General features: G+C 40.4%; 2 protein-coding genes across 3 annotated transcripts in view; one reads left to right on the top strand and one right to left on the bottom strand.

Moving 5' to 3' along the window:
- The window catches only part of MTOR (mechanistic target of rapamycin kinase), a 63,452-nt gene that overhangs the window by 22,352 nt on the left and 20,425 nt on the right, over positions 1-20,675 (bottom strand). For both annotated transcript variants that reach the window (XM_066334355.1, XM_066334356.1), the window contains 4 exons: positions 5,544-5,619; positions 3,548-3,687; positions 1,007-1,107; positions 80-195 (listed from right to left, as the gene is read on the bottom strand). In XM_066334355.1, coding sequence (XP_066190452.1) covers positions 80-195; positions 1,007-1,107; positions 3,548-3,687; positions 5,544-5,619 — 433 coding nt within the window. The remainder of the gene's footprint in view (positions 1-79; positions 196-1,006; positions 1,108-3,547; positions 3,688-5,543; positions 5,620-20,675) is intronic.
- On the top strand, positions 14,151-19,776 carry ANGPTL7 (angiopoietin like 7). Its single transcript, XM_066334165.1, has 5 exons — positions 14,151-14,625; positions 16,254-16,354; positions 16,669-16,863; positions 17,653-17,851; positions 18,803-19,776. Exons 1-5 carry the CDS (start codon positions 14,247-14,249, stop codon positions 18,970-18,972), a joined length of 1,044 nt encoding a protein of 347 aa, XP_066190262.1. The 5' UTR covers positions 14,151-14,246; the 3' UTR covers positions 18,973-19,776.

The raw sequence follows: 20,675 nt of genomic DNA, 5'->3' as shown, positions 1-20,675 counted from the left end.
AGCCTGTTTTTCCATGAAACTCTATAGCCTAGAACATCTTAAAACCAGGTTTTGGGATACCAACAAGGAAGATAATTACTTGCTGAGCTAGTGAGAAAAGGTCTTGATGCAGTGCCAGTACAGCCCTGTAGAAAGCACCATCATGGGTGTCCCTGGGGATCATGCAGGTGTATTCTTCCATGCTGTCCCACTGACCTGCAGAGACACAGATATCCTCTGTAACACAACAGCCTTCTCTGCAATGTGGGAACACAACACAACTATCATGTGGTGCTTAGACATCAGTGCCTAGGCCTGAGTGCTGTGTGGTACTTCTGCATTTAAGTCAGTTCTCCAACAGCTTGGCTTTGGTAGGGACACTGTTATATACTTAAACATACACAGAGCTACAGACAAGAAAAACATAGGCATTTTTCTTCTAGACAAATTATTATCTTTGTGGAAAAAGATTCTTTCATTCTTTGTGATGAAACAATTAAAATTCTGACACTTCCAGAATATTTGAATAAATTAGTGGCCTATAAAGCAAAAGATGAATTTTTCTCAGCAAAGGCTGACAAAGAGCAAGTGATTCATCAGCTTCTCTAGTAAATATCTCACTAACAACACAAATGGACCACTATTATTCCACTTAAGATTGTCCACTCAGCAGAAACAGCCTCTAAAATGCTCAACAAATACTGTTCTCATTGCAAATAAGAATCTGCCACAAATCTGAGTAAGTTTTCCTATCTCATTTCCAGCCTGAGCTCTGTCCAGTGTAAAACCATAAAAAAGTAAGCATTTAAGCAACTCATCATGTGCTCAGACCACACTGGGACACTTGATGTAAATGCAGGTTTTCCAAAGGACTTCAATATGCAATGACAGTTAATTCATTTCCCAGTGTCAATAATGTGGTTCCTTGATGTGGCTGTTTCCTGTATTCTGTAGCTCTGCAGTAAGTGAAAACTATCTGTGCTTGCACCTCATGGCTGTCACACACCAGCACAGGAGGATACATTACCTAGACCCCAAGCAGCAGCAGCAGCCATCCTGGCCATCTTAGCTTGAGTTTCATCATTCACCTGGGTCCACTTTTCACAGCATTGCTGATGGAGCTGACCCCTGAGAAGAATCCACAATTTCTGATCAACAAAAAGCCTCTTCCAAGAGTTCTGCCTCATTAAACAACCACTTACCACTGATTAGACAACAACCAGCCCCATCACTCTTTTTATAATGACTGGAGAACAGGATTTGACTCCTCTGGCCAACTCAACCATGCTAGTCTGATGAGAAACATCCTATCATCAGAAAATAATTTTAAGGCACACTGTGTTTTGAAAATACACATCCAAAGAGAAGTTTGCATTTGTCCCTCAGCAGCTGTTAATGTCTTCTTTAAAACTGGACTGATAATACTACTCTACAAATACAGAAAAAAAATTCTCAAGAAAATAAACAAATTGCCACCAAAAACAGGATGCTTTAAATTTTTGCAAGTGTCAGCAGAAGAAACATATGATCTGGATAGCTTGGGCATGGCTCCTTCTAGCAAACATTCTGAACTAACACATCAAGTATGAAGACAAAGACTGCAGAATGAATGTTGCTGTAACCTCATATGAAGACTTGTCATGACAAGATCTCAGAGGGCATCTGAATCTTTCATCTCCAGTGGAGAGGAAGCATCAGGATTTTTCATATTATCTCTTTCAAATCAACTGTGAATGCTGCACTAATCAAACCAATTACCCTGGGTGTTGCAGTTCCAGGACTTCTCAGGCTGGATACTCTGTAGCAGTGAAACAGCTGCCAACTGTGAGGGAGAACAACTTGCCTTCCCTACTGTCATTCTCTCCCTTCCCAAAAAGCAAGATGAGTTAGTCAAACAGAACCAATGCTGCCACAGGCAAGATAGTCATTCTGACAGCTTAATGGCCCAGGAGAAAAAAAAAAACAACAACAAAAACCCAAAAAAAAACCAAACAAACAAACAAAAAAAACCCAAAGCAAATGAAAAACCAAGCCAAACCTAGCAACTGCACTAAATCAGGACCTCACAGATGCTGATAAAACACTATGGGTCCTAGAGGAATAACTACATGAGGAGACAAATGGCTAAGAACGTTTTGGCTGTACTCTCAAAATATCACAGCAGAGTACTGAAATAGTGATGCTACACAATATAATTCTAGATTATCTGCCTTATCCTGTCAAGCAGACTCCCAGCAGCACAGTCAGTCAAGCTGAATGCTACTGAAGAGTATCAGCAGCCAAACTATGGAATCCTCAGCCTCAGGATGACATCTCTAGAGTCAGCTGCAAGGCTGCAGACATCACTTCACAAAAGCACTTCTGAATCATAAAAACACCTGCACAGAGTTGGAGCCCAGTTCCACAACAGAACTTGGAAACTCGGATTGCTCTCATCACTACAGACTATCAATAGATCCACGATATCTCCCTCCAACAGAAGAAAATTGTCTTTTTGTTGTTCCATAGATTTGTTGCTGATACATGAATAAGTAGGAGACAGGACACTTAACACAAATACACATCCTGCAGAAGGGAAAAAGTCTTCAAATCTCTGATAAGAACTGCCTACTCATATAAAAGCTGATTGAGGAATGCTCAGTAAGAGGATCCATTTTCCCTGCTGGAAAAGCTAAACCCTATATGTCTCCCCTTGTTCAGAAAAATGCTGCCAGAAATAGGTTCCTCAAACAGCTCTGTTTCTAGCAGTAAAATGACTTTGGTGAAGAGGAATCTCCTTGCTGTAGTGCCATCCCCTTGGGTTCATGTCAGGACCCATCAGGAGAGAGCTTGTCACACACAAAGTTAAGTAGAAAGGCGGAACCTGGACGAACCCACACCTGCCCCTGGGTAGAAGTGCACGCCACAGTGAGCAGGGTGCCTTCTCCAATTATCTTCTTGGAACTGAACAGCGAGAAAAAACAGAAGCCCCCAGTTAAGTAGCAAGCTGCAAGTCACCAGCAGCTCACCCTCTCACAAACGCTGGTTTGAATCAGTTATGTGTTGACAACATCTGACACAGAACCTTGAAATACTAAATGTCCACAAAGACAAGGCTTAAGAAATGCTTAAGAAATGCTGAAAAAGACTAATAAGGAAAACCTCATCCTTCTACAAGGCATAGGTCTTACACTGAATAAATACAGCAATCTCTCATGTTGTAATAAGAGTTTAAAAAGAAGGGTCACGAGGAGCTCCTTTTATGACTGTTTCTGACAAGTTCTGATCTTGGAATAATTTAATGTTTCCTCTATCCACAATGTCTTTCTCTGTTATAAGTGGGGTTGACCTGATCATAAGATTGCAGATTCTCTTCCAGAGAGACCTTAACTCACCAGATAGCCAGTCCCAAACCGTTTACAGATGTTATTACCAATTCTGACTTCTATCAACAAAGTGAGATGCCACACAAATGCTCAAAGTAAGCAGGAATAAATAGGAATTCAGGCAAAAAATCTGCACCTAAACGACAGCAACCAGAGAACAGAGGGACACCATTTTCCTCAGTGTTCAGGCATTCCCCTCTTACCATTCACCAAGTGCTTCCAAGCAACGCATGCGTCCCAGCATCAGCTCAGGGTCGTCTTTGTTTGTGTCCATCTTCTTGTCATAGGCCACCAGAGCATCTTCCCATTCATGAAGCTTTTCATACCAGGTAGCTTGAATTTCCTAAGGGAAGGGAAAAAGAAGTAAAAATAAAAAGCAGGATTAACATTGATCATTCTGTATTAACTACCACAGCTTTTCCTAAAAAAATTCTGTGTCTATGGTGGTCACTTCACCCTTTTATCATTTTAAATATCCTCATGGTCTTCTTTGATACAGAGAAGAGCCTTGAGCTACTGTGAAAACTGGAATCCTGGCATTGCTCCACCTGCTCAGAAATGAACTCAGGTTTACCAGAGGGATTAGTCCAACATCACCCCCTTACTCAGAGCCACTGAAATACCAGCTCAGCAGCTGGTGATTTTCTTTTTGGAGAGGCAGAGTGAGTGGAACAGGAAAAAGGGTAAATCTGTAACATATTCCACTTCCCGTTGTTGCACATACTTGCATTCAAACAAGAAAAACAGCCTTGCGTTCAGGAATGGAATGACTAACTAGGAAAAAAGCCCAAACTTTGCATCTGGCCACTGCTAGGTAATTATTTAATACAGCAGGCAGTATGAAGTTGGGGCTCAATCACACCCTTCACAAGGGAAGGCAATGGTTTGTAACCAAGCCATTAAAAGTTAGCCAAGCAGGGATCCTTTTCAACTAAACATTTTCCTTCAGTCTTTCTAGATTTTGTTTCTCATTTTTAGGAAATAAAATGCCTTATTATATTTCCTTACTTTACTCTGCCAGTGTTTTCCTGCTCAGTCCTTGGCAGCTCATGCCTTGACTTAGGCTGCAGAGCAGATTCTTTTCCCAGACCTGTGGGCAGGGTCACTATAAACCATGCTTTGCATGCCAGGTCTTCCACTTAGCCCTTTAACTTCCCAGCTAAGTCATATTTCAATTAAGTCCCTGAAAGTAGAGCTCACAGCTCCTTCTTAATTTCCGTTCACTGCCAGTTTTGGCAAACTCTGTGCTTTGAACTACATTTATTGCTAGACTGTACTGCTGCTAAAGAGTGAGGTCAGAATTAGGTAATGCAGAGCTTTGCTCAATTCACCCAAGGAATTATAAGAAGCTGCAGAGATGTTCTGAAGCCTGTACTTCTCCCAGAAAGGACTTATTTTCCAGTCTAGGTCAAAACCACACATAACCCTACACTAGAGGATTGCCACCATTTTGTGCTTATGCTTGGTTCCCAGTTTATAGTTAGTACTTAAAGAGACTGGTCTACTGTGCTTCCATGGCTGCCTTCCTTTTCCTAATCGTCCTAAAACACTGCAACAACTACCACTGCAAAATAAGCTTTTTACTAACAGAACTGTCAGAAGAGCATAGGTGGTTTGGTCCTTGAACATAAATGACTCATAAAATTAGAAGAAATAATAAAAGGTACATCATTCTGAGAAAGACACAGAACAAATACATAACAGTTATTTGATTTTGGTGACCAGTCTAAAATTGTAAGGGACTGGTTAACTTGCTAGTCTAAATAATACCTGTGAACACTTTTGAGAGAGACTAGAGGTTAACTTCCATTAAATCCTTACCTGGAATGTGCTGATGCAGTTTCTCAAATCCTTCAAGCTTAGAACAGGAACTTACTCCCTCCCTTCCCAGCTTATCCTAAATAAAAGGACTTATGTTGTCAAGTTGCTTGTTGTTCACAGCTGCATGTAGTATCAACAGTAGCTGCAAAATTCTCCTCCAAATCAGGTTCTTGCAGCCCTCCCTGCACCCAGCATTTGCTGCAAAGTGCCCAGTGAACATCCCTGTAGGCCCTTCTTTATGAACAATGAAATATTATAAGCAGGGATAGAACCTCGATGTGATTGATTGAGAAAACACACCACCACCCACCAGAAAACTAACCAGAGAAACCATCAAAACGTGAGACACGAAGAAGCAGACTATCCAGCAGGACTCACCAGCTCCCCAAAGTGCTTCATGGCATATTCCAGCACCCCAGCTGCTGCTTCTGGCTGTTGGAGTTTATTGTTAATGCTGGAAAGGCAGGGAAAGGAAGATGGTTTAACACAATTGGCATATTAGGGGTTGGTTGAAGCTTCTACTCAATAATATCAAGCTTTACCACTTAGAAATAGCAATGGAACACTTTTTTTGTTTAGACTTCCATATGAACAATTAAACTACATAAGGCACACCATGACTATGTATTTTCAAAACAATAGGTGCACAGGTTCTCTGCACCTAGTCTGAAGACTTGCTACACAAAATAGAGATGGTATATGATTATCAATTCTATGTAATAGCCTGCAACAGCAAGAAGAATAGTTGTCAATAATTTTAAAGGTATGATTTTTTAAACAGCTGTACTTAAGAGCTTTACAGTCCTAACTTCTTCCTCCCCATTTTCTTAAACAGACCACCAACTCCTCTAAAATAATCAGAGCAGAGATTTTAATGATGCAGGAAAGAGTCTGTATCATTAAAGCAGCTGACAAATGTCACCAGGAAATTACCTAAAAGGTGTGCAACCCTAATTTCAGTTTCACATTTCATACAAAGCCTCTGCATTGGTACTAAGCAGCACTGGCACTTTTCTTCTGCTGGTTTTCAAGAACATGCCAGAAACTGCTGCCATCACAACCAGTCCTCAGTCTGTACTAGGAAGGCACTTGTTTTGCAAGGCCAACTGAATTTTATTAAGCACAAGCAAATAGGCTACTCTTGAACCTGATTCTCTAGTTCATGATCTACAGCTAATCTCTTCAATAATTTCTATTTCACACTGGTCTTATTTTACTATCATAAATGGAGTAGCACTACTCCTAACCCCCCAATTTAATGAGGAAATTAACTTTTTTTTAAGCTTCTGCTATTTTATGAAGCTTGTTTATGAACAGCCTCTGGTTCACTGCCCTCCTCTTTCCCTGACCCTGGAGAACCAGAAGTGCAAATTGTTCAAAGCAACATCACAACACCTGAGCACCTACCACACATCCTACAGCCCAATATTAACATTAGTTAATGTTTGGAATGGAAACACCATAATTAACAAAACAAAACATGGCAACAGAGAGCAGTGCAAAGAGACTTTCAGTGGTCTTTGAATAGGACCACAGACACAGGCAGCTCTCAGAAATGCTCTTTCTTGCCTGCCATCATCAGAATGGCTGTTCCATTAAGAAGGAATGACTTCCCCCTTAAGAGGGCAGGGGATCAGTAAGAGAAGCAAATCTGAAGTGTTAAATGGAGTAACACACAGACAGAAAAAAAAAAAAAAAAATTTCAAATGAATCAAATGAATGCTACATTTCTCCTGTCTCTAGAAGTCTCTTATCCTTACAAATAAAGAATCAAGCTCCTAGACATACTCTGGATACCTGTGAAGGTTAAGTAAAATACTCTTGGAAATTGGGCCTTCAGATTGGTTGAGCTAAAATCAGATTTAGCCAGACTAAGAATACCCCATAATCACAGTTCAAGATGACTGGCACCCAACAGTGGAAGCACTTGAAACAAACCCATGCCATTTTTTTTAACAAGATAGTCAAAGATCACACTAACTCCAGTAGCTTCCTAAGGGAAACCTTGGCAGCAACCCTAAAAAAGTGATAAATGGATGTCACACTTCATGACCTGATGATTTAAAGAGCCATTGGCAGACACATTCCAGTATATCAGACCATTAATTTCTTCCAAGTTGTCTTTCTGGACAACAGTTCCTGACATAACTGACAATTTTCTTTTATTATCTGACAATTAATACTGCTCTTCTGCCATTCCCTGGGGCACTAAATTACTCCTTTTGTTTCTTACTTTCTTGGCTGTCCAAAGGAGAATTAAGTGGCTCAAATCTGCTTATGGCTAGGTTTAAGCAAAGGGAAGGAAAAGATGGGGAAGGAAAGGAGAAAGACTTTGATTTACAAGAATACACAGCAGTAGTTGTTAATAATCATAAATTACTCTCCTGTATCAAATTATCTGGACACAGTGAGCTGTGACAGGTAATTCTGTGGACTAGGATGAGCCTCTGACTGGGATAAGCCTCTCCTGGCAGCTGCTTTTCCCTGTGCTTAGGACCATTTCTGCGAAAGCAATAAATGTTGTGGCTCCCTGCTTCCAGCCCATCTTGTGTCCACACTATTTTAATCTTGCACATTCAAAACACACATTAAGAAAATACAACATTCTGTGTTTCCTTCTCTTTCACCTTCCTGCCATGAAGGCACTGCTCCTCTCCCTGCAAACCTGAGGAGTCTGTGCTCAGATAGAATCTTCCTAAATGTTATAACACTTAAAATACTACAGAGCTATTTTCTAGCCACCATGCTGGAGACTGAACAGAAACAAAAACACTCCAGAAAAGCATCAAGAAGAGGCCCCCAGGGCTAATATTCCAGCCAGGCAGAGTTGCCAGGGGTTTTTAGCCACAGTGCTGTTGCTGGAAATCAGGGCAGTTTACTGGATTAGTCAAGGGGATGGATTTCTCCTTGTATCTGGAAAAAGATATTTGCAAAATCTCTCTGGATTAAAGAAGAAGGTGGGAAAACATCCCTCAAGATATGAGAGTCAATGCTGCTGACTAACTTGCTGGACAGTAACTTCAGTCTGTTTACTGGCAGATGTCCTTGCAATTATTCCTAGTTCAGAATAATGTTAAGTTTAATATTAAAGGAAAAGATCCGTTCTCCATACCACTGAGCAAAGAACATATTCATTTGTTCATTTTTGTCAAAAGGCAAGAAAAAATCTCACCACTATCTCTTACTTGAAGACTTGGCAGAAGGGCATAAAAGAACATTTTTAGGGCATTTAGGGCATTTAGAACATTTTAGAAGCATTTAGATATAGGTTTGGTAGGTCACAGGTAACATCTCATCTTTCAGGAAAGGCCCAAGTACTCAGCTCTACTGCCTGCTACGGGCTGGCAGAACTTTCTAGTACTGATGCTCAAGGAAAAGATTTCAAAATTATGTGTTTTCAATGCTAATATACTTACCTAAAATATTCTGAAGTTATTTCAAGACAGAGCTGTCCCATGCTTGCAAATGGGAGACCACAGAAATAACAAGATTTCTTAAGTCATATCAACTAGACTTTTATATACTTTGAATTAATGCACTAATTTCAGTGCTTAACACCCACCATTTCATTTCACATTTTATTCAATAAACAAAGTGATTAACAAAACAACAAAAAATCCTTATACTTTCCCTCTAAATGAGCAAAAATCAGTTCCAAATCTAATTCTTATCAATGAAGTTTGGTATGAGTTCAGCCCACCTGGGCTCACTGTGTAATTAGATTACACAGAACAATACAATTTAAATTTCCCCCTGTTTATTAAACAGTATCTCTACTGTAGCCAGAATAAAGTCCAACCCTGACCTATTTGGAGCACTTGATCGTGGTGAGTGGGATATTAAAATGTAAACAAGCCTTCTGATGAAAAACATTTACCAGTTGCTATGTCAGTCTGTCCTTACAAAAAGTGACAGAGCAATTTGTAGGGACAGAGTGACACAGCAATTGCATATCACTTGGCAAACTTCCTAATATCAAAACCTTGGCCAAAAATCTTAAATCTTCACATTTTATTAGCAGTGAAAGGCTACATAAACCTACTGCTTGATTATTAGGATATCAAAACTGTAGGTTTTACGTGTGCTAGAATCACAAAATGAACAATATTTAAGAGAAATATACTCCTATTGCTTGTATATTTTAAAAGTTATTTAAACAGAAACCAGACATGAACTGGGAATCAAAACCCACTTTTCTGTCTTCAGTGGGAAGAGAACTCAGATGATGGACTTTTCTCCCCTACAAACCCAAGGCATAAATATCTAATGTTTACTAGAAATATCCTTTTTTATACAGTCCAGGGAGCTTTCCAGTCTTCCATTATCTTTGATATTGACAATATTCTCTGTCACTCAGAATATATTAAATTTTCAAGAATTCAGAAGCAACCAGACTTTCTCCATCTTCTCATAAAAATATTAAAAGAAAACCCTTTATTTTAATAGATCCTTTTCAAGTGGTCCCAAACTTATCCATGAGGGAACACAAACATTTCCTATTGCCAGAATGCATCCCAAAACATAATAGAGAAACTTTATTTTTGCAATAAAGTAGCTTGTATGCAGAATCCAGACAAACTCTTCTTTTTTTCAGTCTCCTCAAGTTTGTTTAGAAAGATTCTCTACATGACAGATTTTACCAGCCTCAGCCAAGCTTGTTTTTCCTTCTGAAGAAGTGCTGAGAGCAGCTTCTGGGATTGGAAGGAACTGCTACTTTGTGGAGACTTGGGGGAACAGATAATCCTCTGGCAAAAAGAATTGGCTTTGATGGCCATTTTCCCCAATTCTATGATTAATTTGCCTTCAGGCATCTCCCAGTCCTTGACTCAAGAAATCTCAGAAAACAACCCACAGTCCCCAAAGCAACTCAGAAAACCAATGCATGTCCATCGTGCCACTATAAATTATTCCCATTCCAGGAACAAATATGTTTGAGAAACTGATACCAGGAAAGAACTGTTTTCAATAAAGAGTTGTGATGGTTGAGTGCTTCCAAGCCAGAGCAGCTCCTCCAGCTTCCAGCAAGGAGGAGACACCACATTGCTCACAGGCATCAAAACTGGCCACATTCCCAATCTTGATATAAATGTTTGCAAATCAAATAAAAACATTCATCAGTTTTGAAAGAAAAATCAGTGAAAAATCTTAGAACAAATTTCTTAGCCAGCCCTGCTGCTTAGGCTGCAAAAGGTTCTGTATCACCTATTTTTTATTAACCAGAAAAGAAAAAAAATTGCTAAGCAGGATATTTAGCAAAAAAAAAGTGAAACACAGAAGCAGTCTTTGTGTATTGGTTATGCAAAAAGGGGATGCCTTAAATAAAAAAGAAATCACAAAAGGCAGCAGGAAGTCACAGTGTTTTGTTTCTCATCATTCCACCTGTCCCATACAAGTTCAGAGATTTACAAAACAATCCTGACCATAAAGCTGTAGTACAATGAACATTGGAGCATTTATGAGCATCTCCAAAGCCAAAGGGAGACAGTTTCACACTTCCTGGGAGGGAAAAGCAGTATTTCAGAGCTCCAACACAGTGTGGACTCCACAATGGGCCAGCTGAGAGCTGATGAGAGCCTTTGCCACCTCGGCAAGCACCAGGAATGCCAGATTCTAAGCATTTGCCAGATGCATATTAAGGGGTTTGCAATGAATGGCTACCAAATAAATAGCCACAGGGCACTGAGCTTTTCTTCTTGTCTCAGCTTTGCATGCACCTGCCAGAACAGCTTTCCAGAGAAGGCAATCATTTAAATTCACCTCTAATTTAATCTGGCCCTCCAGGGACAGGAGATAACTGGTTCTAATCAAGTAATACTAATATATTTGAATTTAGTAACATCAATCAACATTATAAACATGGCACATACAAACTGAAACCATGTTTAGCCTCAGTTCTCCCAACCACTTCAGAACTACATAATGAATGAAGTAAAAAAGGATTTGTCTTATGTTCTTGACTTTAGGATCTTGTCTTTTAGCCATCATGTACCACAGTATTTCCACACACAAAATACAACAGAGGAAAACTAGGATGATGGATTTCAGGCCAAATGATGCTCAATTTCTCCATCATTATTGCAGAAACAACAGGACCCTTTCAGTAATCACAGAACTCATTTCCCCCCAGCTATGCCCCAAACTTCACCCCTTTACAAAATGTATCAGGATCCTGAATTCAAAACCTAAGTAGAACAGTACAGAACAGCAGAACAGCTTTTGTCAGCTCCAACTACTGACATAACTTTGGCAATGACTACCATCTGTAGCTACTGCTGCCTCAGTGACCACATTCAGTTCTCCATGAAACTGGGAAAGACCCATCTTTCTAATACTCATAAAGACGTCAAATTCCACTAAAGCTGATATCTCTGCCAAGGGATGTCTCTACCCAAATCTCTTTTAATGCTTTCTCAAAAGCAATGATGGATGGGAAGACTTGTGCTTTTCCATTCCTGCATAATATACCTGTTGTCATATTATGACACAACGAAGTATTCTCTTTTAAAAAAGGTAAATCAAAGTACCCAGAAGGAAGATGGTTTGCATCTGGACAGACAAATTAGAAGCTGAATCCAAAATAAAAGCCTGGCTGCCTCATTCCCAATTAAATATTCCAGTTTAGAGAAGGGATTTGGAGGCCTTTTTGTGGTGTTTTGTAACCTGTGGGTTCAATTGCATCTTGGATCCTTTCAGAATTTGTATAAAGAGGTAATGCATGGACCTACAAGTGGATCCCCTCTTCTACATCTGCCCAAGACAGGTGAGTTATGGTGAGTGGGAGCAGCAGCAGAATGCACTGAAGTCCTGTGTAACACAGTGGGGGTGTTAGCAGGGTGGCTTTTTGGGGCAGAGAAGCAGAGTCTGGCCTGTCCTAGTCTCTGTTCCAACTTTGACAAAAACATGTTTCTCATCACAGGAAGCCAGAGAAGAATTTGCCCCTGGGAATGACAGAAGCTCCAGCTGGAAGAGGGCTCAGACAGGATTAGAGGCAGAACAAAAAGGTCAGGCTTTCATCTGTGTGCAGTGGCACTTTCTGGTCTGAAGTATAAAAAGCAATTTTGCTATGGAAGGTTTCTGGAATGTCCATGGCAAAAAGTGATTGAAGCCTATGGTCTGCTATGGAGGTACCCTCTGTGCTTTAAACAAATTGTACTTGCATATCTCTGCCAATATCTCAGCTCACCAATCCCACATAGTGACCTTGCCAGCTAACATGACAGACCCAGTGGTTTTCTCTTGAGGACAGCACACAAGCAGTCAGTCACCCACAAGACAACTGCTTGTTTGGAGAGCTCCAATTCTAACCTCATCCTAAAGATTCCCTTTTCCTTCTCTATGAAATGTCAGGTTTACGAGACACCTGTATTCATATTCCAACTCCTGCAGTGCTTTGATAACTTCATCTCCCAAAATCTTCACACTCTTGTGGGTCTGCTTTGGAGAAAAACTATTAGCCTGCCCCAGCCCAAATCAGAGGCAATAACAAAGCATCAAGCAACAAGTGTATCAGAACTGAGGAGGGAGAGAAACTGCATCAACAAGAAATTGTGCTTTCTATTTCTTTAAAAGCAAATGTCAGGTCAGCAAGGCTTTTCTAATGGTTCCTAATCAAGCAGAAATCCTGCAGCCACTTTGGATCAGCAAAAGAAGCCAAGATGGGATAGTGTGTGTCAGTTGTGTTTGTCCTAATGTCCTTTTTAAGAGGTGTAAGATTAGCTTTCTTTTGTTTCCTTGGACACCAAGAAACTTTCACAGCCTTTATGCAAGGTGCAGATACATGAAGCATTTAATATTTATTTCATCTTATTTCTGCCCACTATCATAATCAGAAATTTTGCAGGAAGATGCAAGAACCCACATGTTAGGCAATTACAGAGCAGCTGGCCTGAAGAGAAACAACTTATCCTGAAAGATCTAGAACTAAGCCTGCAGACCTCTTTCAAAAGGCTGAAATGGTTTTATTTGGAGATCGAACTGCTATAATGAAATTCTGAACTGTTAAAAGATATAGAAGAGGAGAGGAAGTTGCCATCTCAGCCAGCTGAGACTGGACTAATACTGAATGTCTAAAAATCAAAGATTTACTCTAAAATCTACTCTTTATGTAACTATGGATGTTTTAATTACCCATAGATATTCCTCTCAAAATCATATTAATAAACTGGCCTTTCTAACACTGGATTTAGACCACATTGCCCGTAAAAAAAAAAACACCCTGTGTCAATTTTACAGACTCTCACTATTACTTAATGTCCTTTTACTTGCCCACTATGAATAAACAGAGGAGTGAGTTTTTACTTACACATTCTGCAGATTTCATTTCATCCCACCCTCAGATATCCCATTTCTAAAAGAATAGCACTGGATTTTACAACATGAATAGTGCAGAGACCCTAGCATCCAGAGAGAAAATTATTAGACTTTTAACTAACTAATTTGGTAAAATACTGTCTAAATTAAGAAATAATGCAACCATAAGAGTTACTCCCTACAACTTCTGGGGCTGTAGTAGGACCTGCAGCAGCCAGGGCTACCTTCCAGGGAGTTACCTTCCTTGAACTTTTATAAACTCACCCACTTTGAACAGCCTTTTCACATTCTGGATCTCTAATGCTCTTATGTTATTTATGTGCCAGAACTAGTCACCAAAAGGGCTCCAATCCAATAGGCAATAACTGCTGGAAATTCCCCTCATTTCCTAGCCCTCTCCTACACCCCTTCAAGACAGAACCGAGGGAAGTCTCTCCTGCTCTCACCAATCTTTCCTGGCTGAAACCTGTTCCAATTTCACCCTGTAAACACCTGATATGAACTGGGAGGGGCCAGCAAGCTCTTCATAATTTCAGGGGGGTGGAGGTAAATAGAAAAATAGTATATAAGATGCTTTGAGACAGACTTCCAAAGTGCATCTAGTCCTACAGGAGGGGTCTGAAAAAAAAAGCCACTTCAGGCTCCACCTTCAAAGACTCACTTCATTGGAAGCAAAGAAGGTACCAGGCAGCTGCAGGAAATTTCATACCTACCCCAGCTGCAGTCAGACTCCTGCAGTCAGCTGGAAGGTTTCTGTTGCTGTAAGCAGAAATGCCAGCAAGACCCACGGTTCAGCTGGCATGGCTCTGCATTGTCACTGTGTGTGTGGCAATCTACCCAGCCCTGCTGCAGAAACCTCCCAAGAGGAGAATGATCTACGGGAATGCACAGCCCAAGGTGCCAGGCTGCTGCGAGGAGATCAAGGAGCTCAAGCTGCAGGTAGCCAACCTGAGCAGAATGCTGCAGGAGCTGAGCAAGAAGCAGGAGGGGGACTGGGTGAACGTGGTGATGCAGGTGATGGAGCTGGAAGGGAGCACCAAGCAGATGGAGTCCCGGCTCATTGATGCCGAGAGCAAATACTCAGAGATGAACAACCAGATCGACATCATGCAGCTGCAGGCAGCCCAGACAGTCACACAGACATCAGCTGGTAAGGAGGGAGCCACCAAGCTCCCAGATACACTCCTCAATGCACAATTAATGATTAGTTCCTAATGCTGGCATGTCCTGCTGATAAGGCTAGCAAGCATGCACACTGAATACTGCGCTTCGGCAGGGATCTGAGAAAACTAGCTTGAATTTCTTCATCTGTGTTTTTATATCTATGTCTGTTTTTAGAGAGTGCAGAAACTGAACAGGTACTGCATTTCTACAGTCTAATTCCTTTATTCCTAATACTTCATTTTGTACTCCTAATATTTCATTTTCTGAGCACTACAGTACCAATCCTAAAAAAATGAAAGCTGGCTTGGTAAGGGAATGGCTCTGGCAGTAATAACCTCTGAGTTCCCAGTGCTGACAGGAGACTGGAAATTGTTAAAACAATTAAAAATGCTCTCCAGGAATTACTACAGATTTGTAATTGTATCTTTATTACTATCTCTAAACCAGAGCAAAAAAGAATCATCCATTATTTTGGAATGATAATTCTTAAAAATACAAGGCTGTAGATGCAAGATACAAACTGTGATATATACCTAGCCAAACCACAGTTAAATTCTTCAAAATTCTCTTCCCTGAGGGAAAATTTCACTGCACACAGTGATTGCACAGGCCTGTACTAAATGTGGAATGCAGGTGCATTTTAAGGTCAGCTACCTGTAAAGGCACTTCTAGAAGAAAGCATCGTCTTTGCTGACTTTTCTCTTCAAATGAAATTCACTGCAAAGAGCTTAAAATGTCTCAATCTCAACTGGGTTAGCCAAAAGACTTCAATTGGATTTTTTTTAACACTAAGGAAAATTTTCTAAATCTATTTCTTTAATTCTTCCTCTAAAATAGTTCCACCTGGTTAGTTTTGACACATCACTATTTACAGTAGGCCTTAAAATAAAGTTACACCATAACAAGTCTCTTTGAAGCTGGAGAAGAAACAGTTACACACAGCACAAACTGGCCCAGAAGGTATTTAAAACAGATGTGTCTCACCTCACTAGGTAAGAGACTTTTTTGAAAACTGTCAGACATTATAAAGCCTTGCTTCAGCTCATTTAATCTTCTCAGAATAGTTGTGCATTTTACCATCTTCAAGTCAGTTCCTGCACCAGGAGGAAAAGAGGCTTTCACAGACTGACTGACAGCAGCTAAAAGGCATCTTCTCTGTCACAGACACCAGGGCAGAAAGGGCTGAATAAATATCCCTCATCCACAAACTTGGCCAACCTGTAACACACTCAGACACCTGGCAGCAGGCCTGGCCATCCCACTGGATGAGTCTTTATTACTTAGGAGGGGGTATATACTTTCCAGCAAATACTTTCCAGCACAGACACACAGCAGCAATGTGATGAGAGAGCAGAGATGTCTTTTTGCATAGCAGAAGTTAAAAAAAATAAAAATTAAGTAAATAAATTAATAAAAAAATCGCAAAATCCCAGTGTTACAACACCTTTTGGCAATGCATACTCTACTCAAAACTAAGCCATTTCAGGAAAATATTAGACCTGTGGAAAGCCTTCTTCATTACTCCTTGTATTACAAACTAAACTTTGTGGAAAGCACCTTCACAGGAGAGTTTTTGCTGCTCAGATTCTCACTTTCTGGTTCTGATTCAAGTAGATGCTGTTTATGACTGCTCATCACTTTACCAGAGGAACTACCGAATTTCTGGTGTTTACAAGCTCCCTCCTGATGAATTTTTGGGAATTCCAGATCTGGAGGTAAGGATATTCAGTACACAATATATATTACATGTCTTTTAAAATATAATCAAGAAATACATCTCTGCAGAGATGAAAAGAGCACACACTAAGTTGTGGTACCCCACACTTGCCATTGGCATCTTTGTGTAGGCAAACTTCAAGGATGGAAAGAGTGTACATTTAAGAGAGAAAATTAAAAAAGGATTTGTCTAATGATTTTTTCCCATAGAAATTTCTGCAGGTAGTGAAATCTGGAACAATGTCTTATGTTAAGAGAACTGAACCTTCCTAAGTCTACTGACAAGTAACCACTGCCTTTTTTCCTATTCCAGGTGTTCTGTGACATGGAGACAGATGGAGGTGGCTGGACTGTCATCCAAAGACGTAAAGTTGGTTTGACATCATTCAATAGGGACTGGAAACAATACAGGGAAGGATTTGGCAATATTAGGGGAGACTTTTGGCTGGGAAATGAAAATATCTACCGACTTTCAAGACGCCCCACTGTCCTGCGAGTAGAGTTGGAGGTAATTAATAAGCTCCTAATTTCAGCAGCAAAAGGAGTTTTGATTCCCCAGTACCAGATACCATCTCCTATCTCTATAGGAGGTCCAAAGAATTTGCATGTTTTAATGACAGGAGAAGGAAGTAGGATCAACCTAGTAATACATTCAAATACAAGATAGGAGTATGTTCTCCCCTGTGCAAAGCCAGTGGCACAGCCTTCTGTCTGCACACACATTGTGTCTTCAGAACAAGTGCAGTTCTTGGAAATCCTGCAGAAGCCACTGCAGACAGAGATCAAACTGCTGATCACCTCAGATTTAAAAATTCAAAAGGAGATGTCCCATAAAGTTTGCAAGCCTCTGAGTCTTTTCATTCTGCAGCACTTCCTTCCAGCCTGGGTACAAGAGTTTGTATTGTATTACCCTCAATTTCTTCAGTCTGTTAAAGGCTTGGGTTTGACTTAGACTAGTTTATCATTGGTACAATAGCTTTGAGATATGGGGTATGTATAAACTGAAAGGCTTAGCATATAAAAGTCACTCTTTCAAAGAGGAAAAAATTACTCGAGGCAGCACACTGACACAAGGATATTGAATGCAAGAGCTGCACATCAGGTTTCCTACACATCACACAATACCAGCGCAAGTAAGACTTGAAAGCTTCATGCTTAGCTCTGAAAAGTTCCTTTGTCTGAACAGAGCAGTTTCTGCAGTCTGAGACAGTAAAAATATACATACATAATCATGGATATTGGAGTCTTTTTCATAGCTGCTCTAACAGGACTGATTTCTTGTCCCTGCTGTGTGCAGGACTGGGAAGGCAACACCCGCTACGCCCAGTACCAGCAGTTCACCCTGAGCAATGAGATCAACAGCTACCGGCTCTTTGTGGGCAATTACAGCGGGAACACGGGCAGGGACTCCCTGCGCTACCACAACAACACGGCCTTCAGCACAAAGGACAAGGACAATGACAAGTGTGTGGACGACTGCGCCCAGTTCCGTAAAGGTAAAACACACAAATTCCTCCTGTCCCAAGAGAGCTGCTTGGGGTCACCTGTAGAGAGCCCAAGGTTCCCTCTTTCCATGCAGCTAGTAACATCTGAATGGCAAATCAAGGGAGAGGTGAGCAATTCTGGAAAATACACTCACATGGGAAATCTGGCAGTTAAAGCTGATTTACAAAGAGCCAGACTGTGTATTATAGACTGTTATCAGCACTCCTAAATAACTGTGTGCTCTCACTTACACACAGTTACCCAGCCCATTTTAGTACCTGCCAGACTGTCTCATACTAATACAATACAGTGATATGGAAGTGATTCCTTACCATCTATCAGGTTCTTATTTGTTCTTACATTTTCATAAGTTTTCCAGTCCTAGTATTAGGCACCTGTAATTCTTCTCCCGTATTCACTTCCACATTCAGCTTGACTTGTGATCTTTATTCCTACCCTATTACAAGCCTCTAATGAGGTTATTCTCTTCATTTAATTTAGTATCTTTGAGCTCTGTCAAAGATAATTATCTTCATTACCTCTCGCTCCTTAATTTCCCCATTGTGTCCCACATAACATGCAAATAAAACTGTTTGATCTCAGTCTCAATAAATACTCACAGAGTTCAGGAACTTTTTAAGTACCTTAAGATGCTCTAGTGGAATACCCAGATTCATTTCCTATGCTAATTCACTGAGTCAGTCAGAAACATGTCAAGGAAATATTCTAAGAGGAATGAGCAACTAAATGAAAATCTACTGGACTAATTTGACTATAAAGCTGTAATGCCTTTAAGTTCCTAAATATCTATGTTAAGTTTTAAATTTGCCTGCAGCCTCAACTATGAGAGCCATAGGCTCCAGGGATTAAATGCTGCATTCTGCTCACTGTTCTCTGGAAAAAGCAGCAATCATTAGCACAAAATGACCCACCAGGAATCTATCAATTTGTTTCCTGACAAGGTGGATATTGGTACAACTGCTGCACAGACTCCAACCTGAACGGGGTTTACTACCGCAAGGGAGAGCACACCAAGAACATGGATGGCATCACCTGGTACGGCTGGCACGGATCCACCTATTCCCTCAAGAGAGTGGAGATGAAGATCCGCCCAGAGGATTTCAGACCATAGAAGGAATCAGTGTTGGATTGTACAGCTCCACGATGTCACCATGCAGAAGGTGGGCAATGAACAGCCAAATCGTTTTTCATTTCATCCAATAAGTGCAACAGTTGTGTGCTGGTGATGTACACAAACACTGAGACACCAGTCACAGCCACCAGTATTATCAGGGCTCGGGCTTATTTCCCCCTCTTCAGGCTCTTTCCAAAGGGAAAAACACTGTGTTGGAGTAGGTTAGAACTGAATGCACTTATAGCACCTTCAGAAAACCTATGGGTGTGTTTTCACTAGCAATGTGATTACTGGGTTGCCTTCGTATTATTAACCAGATAGGCAGAGACTGAAAAGCAAAAGCCTCTTGGCTTCCTTTCCTTCAGTGTCTGGAGCAAGCACTGCTGAGCAACTCCTCTCAAGAAGTACTCAAACCACAAAAGATATAGACTCATTTCAAGCCAGAGGAATCAATCAGAAGAGTCCCTGATGCACCTTTCTTTAGTAGCTTCCTTTCCCACAGAAGAAAGAACAAAGCTCAAAAGTGTCACGTTAATTAGCATTGTCCACATTCTCCCCTGAAGTTTTACTGCCACCTCCTGCTGCTGCCTCAAATAATCCTCACTGAAGGCTGCCCTAACAGGTAGTAATGCTGGAGGAGGATTTGTCCCATGGGCCTTCTGATGTTTACTTCTGTCCACACAAATCATCTAAATGCTGATAAACTAGAAAAGCAGCTTTCTGGGCTGTCCCCAAATTATGTTCAGGTTAGAACACAAACATGGTGTATGAGTATCCTAACATACATCAGTAAGGCTGCGAGTGAACAGCAGGTTAGCCAAAAATGTCTAGACCCAGCCAAAGAACTCAACTCCAACACTTAAAACCACTGTATTCACGAGCAGAACACTAGTCCACACCAGAGAATCCCTAAGTGCCAAAAATTATTTCAGCATAAGGGAATTTTTGCTAGCACAGCAAACTGAGGAGTATCAAAATCTGTTTTGAAAACTACCCCAGTTGGAAGTTACCTAGAGAAAGTCTGTCAAAAATAATACACTTCTCCCTCACAAAACACAGTGTTAAAGGTAACAGTTAAAAAAGAATGAGACTTGTCCTATAGCCCTACCATTGTTTGAACATGTTGGAAAAGATTGTTATCATTAATATATCTATTTTTATTCACCTTGAAGGGAGTTTGAATCTAGATTAGGTTGTTCAGTCCTGTGCGAAATGGAAGATGAAAATGTCTTGGGAATTTACATATGTTCAAATACTCATACTGAAAATTTCAACTGTGTGGAACTATAGTTGGAACTATTTTAACTATGGTCTATAATGGATTTTTAAAGGTTTCTAAAACTTCTTCATTTCTAATAAATTGTTTCATTTTTAAGTGTGCTTTATGTCAATTCTTTGCTCCTTAACTTGCTTTTTGATACACAAAAAAACCTGTGTGAGCAGCTGAGACCAGGAAAAAGTGCACTGAATTCTGTATTTTCCTCAATAACATCAGGCAGGAACAAAAGGTGAAAAAATAAGAGGAGAAAAAAAATCAGAAAACACAATTTCAAGGAAGTTGGAGGGTTGAAAAATTCACTGTATAAAGTTAGGTTTTTGCTCAACCAAACTCAATCTGTACATCTCAAATAGCTGAGCTAATATTTCTGTGATATGGAATAGATTCACACTTTAAAACATGTAGTTTAGCACTAAACCCT

The sequence above is a fragment of the Sylvia atricapilla genome, chromosome 22, assembly GCF_009819655.1.
Source record: "Sylvia atricapilla isolate bSylAtr1 chromosome 22, bSylAtr1.pri, whole genome shotgun sequence".
Classification (NCBI taxonomy): Eukaryota; Metazoa; Chordata; class Aves; order Passeriformes; family Sylviidae; genus Sylvia; species Sylvia atricapilla.
The sequence above is the reverse complement of the archived record's forward strand: the minus strand, read 5'-3'. Positions and strand labels throughout refer to the sequence as shown.

What these genes read in the sequence shown, in the direction of transcription:
- ANGPTL7 (XM_066334165.1), top strand. Translation starts at nt 14,247, where the DNA reads ATGCCAGCAAGACCCACGGTTCAGCTGGCATGGCTCTGCATTGTCACT. An exon ending in TGGGAATTCCAGATCTGGAG is followed by an intron (nt 16,355 to 16,668) that starts GTAAGGATATTC and finishes TTCCTATTCCAG; the next exon opens with GTGTTCTGTGACATGGAGAC. An exon ending in CTGCGCCCAGTTCCGTAAAG is followed by an intron (nt 17,852 to 18,802) that starts GTAAAACACACA and finishes TTTCCTGACAAG; the next exon opens with GTGGATATTGGTACAACTGC.